Here is a 13,476-nt window from a genome sequence, read left to right as displayed (position 1 = left end):
AGACATTACACTATCTTAATTATCCTCCTACCTCTTTATTCCTCTTTCTTTCACCCTCTTCCTGATCCCTTAAGAATGGTGTTCACCCAATCAGCTCTCCTCCATCCCTTCTCCATTATCTCTCTTGGCAATCCTCTGTGGCTTTAACAATCCCTTCTACTTAGTTGATCTAAAAATGTGTCTCTACCCCTGACCTCTCTTCTCAACTACCGTCCCATTGCTCTAACCCTCAGGGAATCTCTACCCAAGTTTACAAGAACAACATAAAATTCAGTATGTCCTAAACTGAGTTTATTATCTTTTTCTAGAAAACTTGCTTCTAGAAAATTTTTCGGTTGCATCATCATTCACCTTTTCTCTCATGTTCAAAATCATGGAGGTTCGATTTAACTTTTCCTTATCCCTCACCTATCAACATCCAATCAGTTACTAACTCTTGTATATTCTACCTCTGCAATATTTTTCACATCTGTCCCCAAATACAGGTCATTGTCACCTGCCTGAACAACTGGAATGTATTCCAAATAGTTTTTTTTCCCCTTTTACTCTCTCTCCAACTCACTATCAGACAAATAAATCTCTTCATATGACTTCACTAATCTGTTTCAAAACTCTTTTACCTAACAATCCAACCCTTCATCTCCAGCCAGGTGTAGAGGAAAGGCCCAGACTTAGGCCCAGAAAATCTAGATTAGAGTCCTAGCTTTGAAACATCCTAGGTGACCTTAGGCAGGCCATTTCAAAGTCTCTGCTTCCTCATCTATAAAATGAGGATAATAGTAGTTATACTATTGGGTTTGTGAGCCGTAAAGCAGTATTTGTGTGAATTATCGTTATTGCACACAACTCCCCTTCATATTCCATATTCTCATCCTCCATCCATGTTCTCATTATGACTTCTTTTAAGCATCAGTCACACTGGATCACTAAACATCCTCATTCTTTACTGTGTCTCTGCCCTCAGTGCTATTTCCTGGGCCTGGAGTGTTCTACTCTTACACCCATACTCCCACCCCCATATTAAATTCCTTTAAAACTCATCTCAACTCCATACCTTCTCCAGAAAGCTTTCTCTGACCCCTCTCTCCCATCAGAGATGACCTTATCTCCATCCGCCCATAGATATTATTTTATTTACACCTCTCTGAACTTAGTATTGTATTTCCTATTCTGGTTATTTGTGCATGTCACATCCCTCAACTAGATTGTAATCTCCAGGAGGGCACTAACAATATGTTCTCTAAATAAGGTACCTCTCCCCTGCCTAGCACTTGTACTCTATACAAAGTAGGTGCTTAGTAAGTGTTTTTTTGAATTGTATACAGAAGCAGGACTTCATTAGAAAGAAGTAAGCAATCTGATTTGTCCCAAATGATACAATGCATACCAAATATTCCTTCAGACTAGAACAGGGGTGTCAGCCTCAAGAAGAAAGGGATCCCTGTAAGCACATACTGGCTTAAAAAAATCACAAATAAATATTATCTATGTTGCACTGTATTTTTATTTGTTTTGTTAAACATTTCCCACTTTATCTGATTTGACCACACTAAGCAGTTTTGTGGCAGTTCAAGTTTGACACCTCTGGTCTAGGAAACCAGCATTAACTAATAAAGAAATAAAAATTATATGCTCTGGAAGAGCTGGAATCTGGCAATATGGGTAGTGTCAAAAACATGCCACGATGGTATTGCCTATTCAAACATCTTCTCCATAGCTAACTTAATGCTCTGTGCATGTTATCCATGTTTATACCATCTACAAACTGGATCACTGTTAGCAGGGTAAGGAGCCTGGTGTTGCCACATATTGGGAGTTAAGATTTTGGCAAATAGCCATGGGAGTACAATCTATATACTGATGCTAGAAAAAAATTAAAAGTACTGAAGACATTCATTTGTTGATTCTGCCGAACCATTTCATTGAAAAATATAATACACATAGTTGTCTAGCTCAATAAGAAGGCAACAGAAGCACTGTTAATTCACATCCCACTTACTTCACTGCATTTTGGCTCACATATTTCAGCTCATGTGAAGAGTACAAAAGTTCAAGGAGTGGTGTTAGTTAAAGCCATTGTTTAACTATATGAACTTATGGCTCTGAGCCATAAATTCCCTGTGGGCTGAGACTTGGCACAACAGGACTTTTTCTTTACAGAAATATTTTGTTCCAGATTTTAAAACCAAAAGTTCACAGTGGGGGATATGTTTTTTTCATGCCATAAAAATTAAAGTAGGTGTTTAAAATGCTTTCCTAAGTTTTTAACTATTTATGTAATTGTTGAATGTTCTTGAACTAAGCTCTTGAACCTTCCTGAACCACAAAGGGTTGCAATGATAAGGACTTTTGCTTTTATCTCTTTTAAAGACTTATTTTCTTCCCCTGACTTCTTTCTCTTTCATTCTATGTGATTGAGAATCCCATAATTTGCAAATTCCATTTTATGGGGCATTTTAACTTTGGGGCCTGTCTCAACATGTCACCAGAGTATAAGGGATCTCAGGCATGACAAATACTGTAGCGAGGTTCCTCAAATCTATTATCAATAATAGTCAATACTCATGTGTAAGGCACTGTGCAAAGTACTGGAGATACAAATAAGAAGAAGGACAGTCTCTGCCCTCAAGGAGCTTGTAATCTAATGGGGAAGATAATACACATAGATAATACACCTTAGCTAATAAGGGCATGTTGGTGTAGGCATGATGTTCCTGGGGTCTAAACCAAACAAAGCAGCTGGTGGGAAATAAAGAGTGGAAAATTCTGAGTCCTCTACAAAGGGAAGCTTTGGGAGTTGTTTTTTGCTCTGCACTCCAGTCTCCAATCAGAGGAGAAAGGCAATTGACGGTACTAAGGAGTTGTTGAGTTACCAAAGCTGAACCAGTCTCCATGGTGATGAGATTTCTGATGATAAGCTTATCCTGGGGGAAGCATAATGTTCAATGAGTCTAAACCAAGCAGAGTTTGTGCTCTATTTCTCTTATATTAAATCTGCCTATATTTCTTCTTCTTTCTCAGTCAAACTCCTAGAAAAAGCTGTCTACATTACAAAAAGTTGCTTTAATTTCCTCATCTCTCTTGCTCCTCAACCCTTAGCAGTCTGGCTTCTGACCTCCTCACTCACCTAGATCTATTTTCTCCAAAATTGCCAATGATATCTTAATTATGAAGTCTTATCTGTCTGACTGCTCCTCTTTTCTGGATCATCATTTGTAACTCCTAACTGCAGGTATCACCCAAAGCTCTATCTTGGGTCCTCTTCTCTCTCTACACTCAGTCTTTTAGTGAACTCACCAGCTCCCATAGGTTTACCATCTCTATGCATATAGTCTTAAATTTAGCATCTGTATTTCCACTCAGTTTCATTCAGCTTCCATTGGTCATTTCAAATAGGAAGTTTTCACCTATATGTCATCTCCTTAGAGTAAAGGGCTATCAGGCTGCTTAAGGAGGGGCAAACAGACCCAGGTTGGAAAAATGGAATAGATCAAAGCTCTCATGATGATTGGCAGTGAGATTTGGTCTGGGGGTAGCCACTGAACTTTCACATTGGGCAAGATGGAGAGATCCAATCTCAAACCAGTGATGAACTGTTAACTTGTACAAGAGAACAACTCTGAACATTACTATGCACAGTAGGTATTACATTAATCTATTTCAGTATTTCTCTATGCACTGGAGGTTTTGACACAGGGAACTTTAATATCTTACTTGGAAATCCTCCTGCAATACCGCATCTTCAAGACACAAAGCTGCTTGCAGCCTTCCAGAAGGTATTCAATGGCTTTGTCAGTAAGGTATACACATCCAGAGACATCCAAGAAGTGAAGATAATGGCATTTCTTGCTCAAAATCCTTATGGCCAAGTCATTCATCTGCACATACAACCAAAATAACTTAGCAATTATTCTAAGGAGCTACAATTCAACAAAATATAGTTATTACTGGGCCCGTGATATGGATGCATAAACTCCTGCGTATTAAAACTGTACTAAGACTTTTTAGATACCCAGCACAGTTTCATTTACACTGCTAGTCAAATCTTATCTTGCCAGACACAAATGTGTGACAAAGACACCAGATGGTTAATTTGTAACAAGAGTATTAATTCTGTAGCCCCCATTTTTTTTACAGGTGTTCAGGCATATTGTCATTTCTAAAAAGTTGAGCATCAGTAAACAAAAATGATTTTCTCAGGCAAACTAAGCACAAGATTCCCCATAACTTTTTTTAATCTAATTTAATTAGATAAAATTAAAATAAAATTTAATTAATAATTTAATCTACTCCTGCTTAAAACTCTACTATCCTATTTTGGCTCCATTCTGCTCCACAGAGCTTTTAACTTAGGTAGTTAAGTAAATGTAAAATGCTTTACATGCTATCTCATTTAACCATCACAACAACCCTGAGAAGTAGGTGATATTATTAAACCTATTTTACAGAGGAGGAAAGTGAGGCTGAGAAAGGTTAAGGGACCAGTCTGGGGTCAAACCGCTTAGTAAGAGTTTGTGGCATGATTTGAACTTGGGTCTTCCTGACTACAAGGCTAACACTCAAGCCACTGCACCACCTTACTGCTAGTTTGCTTTTTATAATCTTTTGTCCCAAACTTTAGAACTATTTTTGAAGTGCCTATAAAGTACTCTTACTACCCCAAATCCCATCAGCACTGAAGAGTTCATTAACTGAAAACATTGTCAAGAGCAACTTTTGATATACGGGCTTAGCTGATCCTTTCATTGGATATCTGTTCATTGCATTTCACAGGTTCACACTACTTGAGAAGGCATTGGGACATTCGCCTTATGGGTAGGGATGGGGCAGGGCAGGAATGACTTGCATTTTTAACCTTTTGTGTGCATTTCTGGGAAGGGGAAAGGAGACAGAAACACAGAAGAAGGAAACAGAAGTAGCTTTCCCCCCTGGAAACTCTACCGAGTGCCCTGACACCATAGGAATGCTCCCATCCTTCTTGGAGGAGGTATTTCAACTCTGCTTCTGGTGCCAAGAAGCCAGCTTTTTTGTTACATTCCTAGTCTCTTTTCTGAGCAGATTTTTTTGGCATAAATATGATTTGCTGTAGGGCCACGTAGATAACTGCCCCAAAGAAAATTTTTAAAATTTAACTGAGTATAAGGTCTTCTTTGAAATGGTTGGATGTTCTAAAAGCTATACGTCACATCATGCAGCTAAAGAGACTGCTTTGAATGTAATTTTTAACATAAAGCCAAAAAGTTCTAAAAAACACCCCAACCCCCTCTGTTTCAGAACTGTACATATTTAGCATTAGGAAAAACAGATGTCCTAACTGGCTAAGCACGTCTTGGTTTCCAGAACATGCTCCAGGACAAGTATATAGCCCTCCCATCAGTTACTTCCCCACCACTGGAACAGCTGGAGCTCCCAACAGCTCTTTCCACTCTACCTTATGAATGCCCTGGGACCTGACACCATTGCAAAGTGAGCTCCAGGACTGGCTTCTTTTTCAGGGGTCTTTTAATTGGGAAGGAGGAGAAGGATAATGAATAGATGGAAGAAGTCCATGACAGTGTAGGAAATGAGGTCGATTTTCATGTGTGTTGAGTGAAGGGGAGGTTTCATTCTCTACTCTCCCATCATATAACTCTGTACTGTGCTGTGCCCCCAAGGTAAAAAAAAAAAAGTGAATGGAGGTTGGTTATATTCTTCCTATATAATCTATAAAACTAGGTCCTGTTCTTATTATTTTATTGGGGATATGGATAGTATTATGTACTGTAGCTTGCCTTATCCACATTCTGTAAATGTCTGATAATGGATAAATGACTTAAACTTTTCTAATCCTCAGTTCCTTACTTGCAAAATAAGGATGATGGGCAGCTAGGTAGCACCATAGTGCACAGAGTGCTGGATCTGGAGTCAGGAAGACTCATCTTCCTTGATTCAAATCTGGTCTCAGGCACTTGCTAGCTGTATGATCCTGGGCAGGTCACTTAACCTTGTTTGCCTCAGTTTCCTTATGTGAAAAATGAACTGGAGAAGAAAATGGCAAACCACTCTAGTTTCTTTGCCAACAAAACCGCAAAAGTGGTCATGAAACGTTGGACACTACTCAAACAAATCAACAACATGAGGATAATAATGCTGACATTTCCTACCTCACAAGGTTGTTGGAAGGAAAGATCTTTAACACACCTTATGCAATTACATGTTAATTATTTTTATTCTTTTTATTATGTTATATATTAGACATCCCAATTGAGCTGGATATTCCAAAGACACTCCTTTTTCCTTTACAATTTTATTTAAAAGATGTTTTACAACACCAGCTGGCAGAATAGTAACTAGGATGAACAGACTTGGGCTGTTCAATGGAAACTGTCATGGAGAGAAGAGTACACTTTGTCCCTGGTCTTCTACCAGCCTATATGCCACATGATAAGACCTCACTTCCTTGCTCAGCCCCATATCTGACATCGTATCATCATAGTGCTGCTTGGGTACACCTTCCTGAGACCTGCCTCCCTACTCCTTCAAACCATTTTGGCCCTAGGTGAAAGAATTTTTAATTCTGGTTCTGGCATATAAAGCTTGTAACTGCAGAATGACTTTCTACTGTAAGTTAGAGTTGGTTTTCAATTCAGTGTTAACAATTATTATGTGCCTATTGTATGTGAAGCACTGTATTTCTTTACATGTTGATGAAGAGTTAGACACATAAACAATAATCTCTCCCTGTATATTGCCAGCTTCCCTACTGCCTACAAACACATCCATGTCTTCCCCATTCTCAATCACCAATAGCAAATGGCATTTCCAAACATGAATTTATCTAAATCTATGGTTGTTTTGGATAAATGAAACCTTTTTAAATGAATTTACATGTGCTAGAGGACCAAAATCAGCATATTAAATGTTGCCCTATACATGCAAATTTCTTAAGATTCAGATTTTGCTCTTTTTATTTGTTAATATAGCTAGAACACGATGCCAATAATCTCTTTCCAGTATTAAAAATATCCCTTTTAGTATATGAGATTATATAGAGCTTGAGTTTCTCTCTATTTTTAACAACCTCTGAACTCAAAGTATTTCCAAACAAGTCAGCTGGCAGGACCAAAGTTTACCTTGAAGAAAGTCAAGAGACTTCAAAGGTCAAATAACATGATTTTACTCCATAATTAATAAGTATTCCACCCTCTCATCTTTACACTTACCCACAGATCATTACTATACTTCTGAAGCAGAATTTGGGTGTGGGAAGGGTTGCAATCCCAACCTTTTCTTGAACAGAAACTATTTTTTCATCTCCTTGAAACCTTAGGAAGAGTTGTCTTGGGATAATGATAAAATAGTGATTGTGTGTGGGGTGTCTAGGGTGGGATAAGTGGCTGCAGAGTCATTGAAGGAGGAGGGTTAAAGTGGAGTATTCTCTTTGCCACTGAGAAGAGAGGGAGTAATAAGGTAATAGCCTTAACCAAGCCTGGGAGATTGAGAAGATGGTGGTATGCCCAAAATTAATAGGGAAGTTAGGGAGAAGGGAGGGCTTGAGGTAGGGAAAGAGTTTGGGCTCAGTTTTGGACATGCTGAGTTTAATATGTCTATATCCAGTTAGGTAGCACATTGGTAACCCAATAGCAATGGCTCAGTGGATAGAATGCCAGGCCTAGAGTCAGGAAAACTCATCTTTCTGAATTCAAATCTGGCCTCAGACACTTACTAGCTGGGTGACCCCAGGCAAGTCACTTAACCCTGTTTGCCTCTGTTTCCTCATCTGTAAAAACGAGCTGAAGAAGGAAATGGCAAACCACTCCACTATCTCTGCCAAGAAAACTCCAATTGGGGTCAGTGAGAGTTGGACATGACTGTAAAAGAGTGAACATATCCAGTTCAAGACATCCAACAGGCAGTTGGATATGTGAGACTAGAATGCGGAAGGGCTGGACAAGCAGGTCTGAGAATCATTTGCATAGAGGTGATCATTGAATCTATGGGTGCTAACAAGATCACCAAATGAAATGGTATATAGAGAGAAGAGAAGTGGGCATCGGAGAGCCTTGGAGGATACCTATAGTTAGTGGGCATAACTTGTGGATCCAGCAAAGGAAACTGAGGAGTCATCAGACAGGTAGAAGGAGAAGCAAGAGAGAACAGTGTCACAAAAAACTAAAGAGAAGAGACAGTACATCAAGGAAAAGAAGGTAATCAATAATGTCAACGTCTGTAGAGAAGTCAAGAGGAGGAAGACTGAGAAAAGGTCATTAGATTTGGCAATCAAGCTATCATTGGTAACTTTGGAGATAGGAATTTCAATTCAATGATGAGACCAAAAGTCAGACTGCAGAGAATTAAGGAGAAAGTGACAGGAAAGGAAGTGGAGGCGTCGCGTGTCAATGTCCTTCTCAAGGAGCTCAGCTACAAAAAAGGAGAAGAAATAAAGGACAACAGTTTGTGGGGATAGACAGATCACAGGAGAGTTTTTTTGAGAATGGGGAAGACATGGATGTGTTTGTAGGCAGCAGGGAAGCTGACAATATACAGGGAGGGATTGAAAATTAGTGAGAAAATGGGGGTGATGGAACAATCTGCTAGAAAAGATATGTGCAGGAATGATAAATCTTTCTCTGCTTCCTTCCATTAGCTTTGTCATCTGTAAAATAGGAACAATAATATTTGTACTATGCTATCTCATAGTTTTTGGAGGAAAGTACTTTGTAAAACTTTAAAGAGGGTTTATAAATATATTATTATAATTTACAGCTGTGAAGTAAATAAAATATCCTCTCAGACCTGATTACCAGAGCAGTGCTTCACATATCTTTTGTTTGTTCATTCATTCAACAAACATTAATTAGTACCTTTTTCATTCACTGTGCTAGGCTATTTATGTAAGGTTACACAATGTTTTCTATCTTCAAAGAACTATCTAGTAGAAACAGATAAGACGTGAACATAATTAAACAAAATATAGACTAGAATGTGATATGTATCGAAAAAGACTACAAAGTGTTTTATAAATAGCTGTGTCACATCCAAATCTTTTGGCCTCCAGGGAACAGAAATATGCAAAGAGAATACCCTAATTTTAACTTTTCCCAGCATCAGACAAGATTCTTTATCCCATTTCCTATCTTCACCTTTTTCACTGACCGGTCATGTTTACTTTGCACCTAAATTCTAAGGCCCACTGAGACCCAACTACTCTCCTAGCATGCTCTGCAGTAGGACTAATTGCCAGAGTATCCATATGGTAGGACAGGGGATGCTATAAGGAACTATGTTAGAGTAGTGGAGAAGAAAGTGAGTGATGTTGGTGCCCTATTTGTGTTCTGGAAACCATGACATGCCTAAATAATTAGAACACATCTGGTTTTACCTAATTTTAAACAGGCACAGTTCTGAGACACTGTGGAAGAGTTTTATTCTGAATGTTCATAGTTTACTTGTATAAGCCAGGCACCATCCTTGGTATGAAATACGATCTTTCACTTCTTTCCCTTGGTTCTCTACCTTTTTAAAAAGGCTTGTCCCTACTTCCTTTTGCACTATAATGTGGCTGTATAGATAACTGGGAGATACCAGCTCTATTCTGACCTTCATGAAGACTGAACTGATGAGGAGCAAGGATTCTTCAGATGTCAGTTACAATGGTCTAGAAGCAAATGGTTGTATAGGTGACCCAATACTTTGGAGAGTAGTAGGCCATTAGGCAGGGCAGCTCGGTGGTGCAGTGGATAGAGTGCTGGCCTGGAGACTAAGAAGTAAGAAGACTCTTCTTACTTCTATACTTACTACTACTTATTACTTACATTTACTAGCTGTGTGACTCTGGGCAAGTCACTTAACACTGTTTGTCTCAGTTTCCTCATCTGTAAAATGAGCTCCAGTATCTTTGCCAACAAAACCCCAAATGCGGTCATGAAGGGTCGGACACACAACTGGACAATGACAAAGGCCATTAAGTTAAACTTGTAACTTGCTCTGTCCCTGTAGTGTGCCCCCTAGGCCACCCCACTGCTCTTCCAAATTCCTGCTTAAGACTTGATCATCAGAACATTACCACTGTTTTGGAAAGAGTGTGTCGTAGGCAGCTAGGTGGCACAGTGGACAGAGCACCGGCCCTGAAAGTCAGGAGGACCTGAGTTCAAATCCCGCCTCAGACCAAACACTTGACACTTACTAGCTGTGTGACCCTGGGCAAGTCACTTAACCCCAATTGCCTAAAAATAAATAAATAAATAAAATTAAAAAAAAAAGAAAGAGTGTGTCAGGCCACAGCTTTAGGGCTCCGTGCAGAATCCCCATGATTCTGAGTGGTAAGCTGCTTTGGGCCACTTCCCACTTGTTGAAACCCACCCTGGTTAGTCCCATTCCTCCTGTACCTCTAACCCTATCTGCTGTGCCCTTCCCCTGGAACCTCCATTCTGTTGTGGAAAAGCTATACTTCATTTTAGATCTAGGTCTTTCACCTGCCCCCCAGAAATTACCTTATACATATTTTAGATTGGCACATGATTTTCCCTCAATAGAATGTAAGCTCTTTAAGGTCAAGGACTTTTTCATAAAGTTTCTTTCATTAAGCACTACTACCTTGCCCCACAACTTTGCAGAGGCCATCATACATGCTGAGTTTGTTTTCTGATTGTGAGATCAGAAATAAGACCAATAGCAATAATAATGGTTTTTCACGGTTGGTGGCACAGAAGATAGACCTCAGGGTCTGGAGTCAGGAAGACCTGAGTTCAAATCCAGATTTAGACACTTACTAGCTGTGTGACTTTGGGCAAGTCACTTAACTTCCATCTACCTCAGTTTCCTCAAATGTGGATAATAACAGCACCTACCTCCCAAGGTTGTTGTGAAGATAAAAACAAAGTAATATTTGTAAAAGCGTTTAGCACAGTGCCTGGCACACAATAGGCACTATATATAAATGCTAGTTATTATTATTTCTCCAAATCTTTTGGAACATTTAAAGCAGTTTGCATTATTTAACTTCTACATCTTCAATTATCACTGCTTATGTACTTATAGTTTTGTTTTGTTTTTTGGCTAGGCAAAGGAGTTAAGTGACTTACCCAGGCTCACACAGCTAGTAAGTGTTAAGTGTCTGAGGCCGGATTTGAACTCAGGTCCTCCTGACTCCAGGGCCAGCACTCTATCCACTGAGCCACCTAGCTGCCCCTGTGCAGTTATGTTAATAGCTGATTCCAAGCCATAATACAGTCAACTAACTGTGTTAAGGAAGCTCAGTGACATGGAAAGAAAATGAACCTAATTCAAAGCCTATCAATTTCTTTATCAGTAGCATGAGAATAATACTGCATAATCAACCTCACAGGGTTTTTAATTTTCAGGGTCAAATGACAAAATGTAATTGAAGCACTTTATGAATGTGAAGTGTAATATATATATATATATATATATATATATATATATATATATATATAAGCTATTGTTAATATTGCTACTGGGGCAAATGGTAATTTCTCTGAAACTCTCTGTTCCTCCTTCTATTAAAAAAATTGAGATAGTTGTACCCCCATCCATATGTTACACTGTAAGGATGTTGAGAACATAAATGAGATGTGTGGGGGTAGGAGAGGAGGGTTCATTCCTTTGGGAGCAAAAGCACAATTGAATGCCAGAGCATTGTTCTGCTTGATATTATGATATAGTACAATTATGCTGGCAGACTTATACATTGCAGAGAGTGCAGGTCAAGAATGAGTCACACTTCTGAACATCGAACTCTCTGGGTCCTCTCTCAGCTTTTCTCTGCCTCGACTTTTACACATACCTTTGGACAGCCAGCAATGTTGAGTGATGTAAGCCTAAAACACTTAGCAGACAGCGCTTTCAAAATTTCTCCACAAAGCTTGGGGCAGTAAGAGACATCTAAATGTTCCAAAATTGGCATCGACTGACAGAATTCCTGTAAAACATTCCAAAGTTGGCAATCAATTTCCCTTTCATACCTGACTGTTTTCCAGTACAGAACATCATACCCTCCAACACACACATGCACACAACTATTGCCCCACTGATAATATTATTGAGATCCCCAAGATTGAAGTCATATGTTCTCAACAATACCACTAAAACCAAAAAAGCTCTCTAGTTGTAGTTATCACATCTTACATTTGTGCGATTATGTACCTCTAAAGGCGTTTATTTTTTCATTTGATTATTAACATTTTAGAAATTCTGAATTGCTATAAATGTTCACTGGTTTCAAGACCTGAATTAAAGACACTGATCAGTTCTTTTCTAACCTACAGAGTAACATCTAACACTCAATCAATAAACATTTATTAAGCTCCTACTATGTGCCAGGCACTGTAATAAGTACTAGGTTATGATAATTTTGTTCCTTCTAAATTAAGTCAGATTTCTCTAGTGACTTAAAATGAGAATTTTCCAAGTCATTTTTTCTCAAATGGAAAGAAAAATAGCAAAGTAAAATGCATGTGATATACTGGCATTTACTGATATACTATACTGTAAGCATCATTACATATTCCTGGGACTAGAAGGGTATAGGTGAAGATCACATCAGTAGAATAAGGATTCTTAACATTTTTTGTGACCCTCTTTGGGAGTCTAATGAAATCTAGGGAGATTTTCCCAAAATAATGATTTTAAATGCATAACATAAGATACATAAGATCACAAAGGAAACCAAATATATTGACTAAGTTATTAAAAAATTTTTAAAAACATTTCATTAATCCCAAGTTAAGATCCCTTAGTGTAGAACCATATACATAGAACACCAAGGTCAAGAGTTAAAACTTTTCCTTCTATAATCTAAAAGATAAGGAAAAAGGGACTTAAATGCCAATAACTAAGTACATAAGAGGAAGAGGAGCTGAATTGCCCTCTTCACCTGCAAGGGCCTAGGTCTAAGAGCTCTTGACTTGGTAATTGTTCTATAGCCAAGACTGTAAGGTTCTAATGCCATTTTGATTGGCAGTATCTTTTTTAAAATATTTTATCTTTAACACACAAAAAAGAGTATTTCCATAGACAGTATAACACAAAAAAAGAATTTTACATGAAACCATGAATATCCATTTTGTGGTGGCTATGATTTGGAAATTGAGGGGATACCCATCAATTGGAGAATGGCTGAACAAGAGATGGCATATGATTTTAATGGAATATTATTGTGTTATAATAAATGGCAAGCAGGATGATTTCAGAAAAACCTGGGAAGATTTACATTAATTAATGCAGAATGAAGTGAGCAGAACCAGGAGAACATTGCACACAGTAATGGCAATATTGTATGATGAACAACTGTGAATGACTTAGCTATTTTTAGCAATACAATGATCAAAGACAATCCCAAATAATTCATGATGAAAAATGCTATCCACCTACACAGAAAGAATTGATGGCATCTAAATACAGACTGAAGCCTACTATTTTTTTTTCCTTTCTTTCTTTCTTTCTTTCTTTCTTTCTTTCTTTCTTTCTTTCTTTCTT

At 38.3% G+C, this 13,476-nt stretch overlaps 1 protein-coding gene across 1 annotated transcript in view; it reads right to left on the bottom strand.

Moving 5' to 3' along the window:
- The window catches only part of FBXL13 (F-box and leucine rich repeat protein 13), a 254,089-nt gene that overhangs the window by 1,119 nt on the left and 239,494 nt on the right, over positions 1–13,476 (bottom strand). Inside the window, 2 exon segments of the mRNA XM_027838888.1 lie at positions 3,715–3,878; positions 11,786–11,920. Coding sequence (XP_027694689.1) covers positions 3,715–3,878; positions 11,786–11,920 — 299 coding nt within the window.

This window comes from Vombatus ursinus, unplaced genomic scaffold, assembly GCF_900497805.2.
Source record: "Vombatus ursinus unplaced genomic scaffold, bare-nosed wombat genome assembly UNPS02014830.1, whole genome shotgun sequence".
Taxonomy (NCBI): domain Eukaryota; kingdom Metazoa; phylum Chordata; class Mammalia; order Diprotodontia; family Vombatidae; genus Vombatus; species Vombatus ursinus.
The sequence above is the reverse complement of the archived record's forward strand: the minus strand, read 5'-3'. Positions and strand labels throughout refer to the sequence as shown.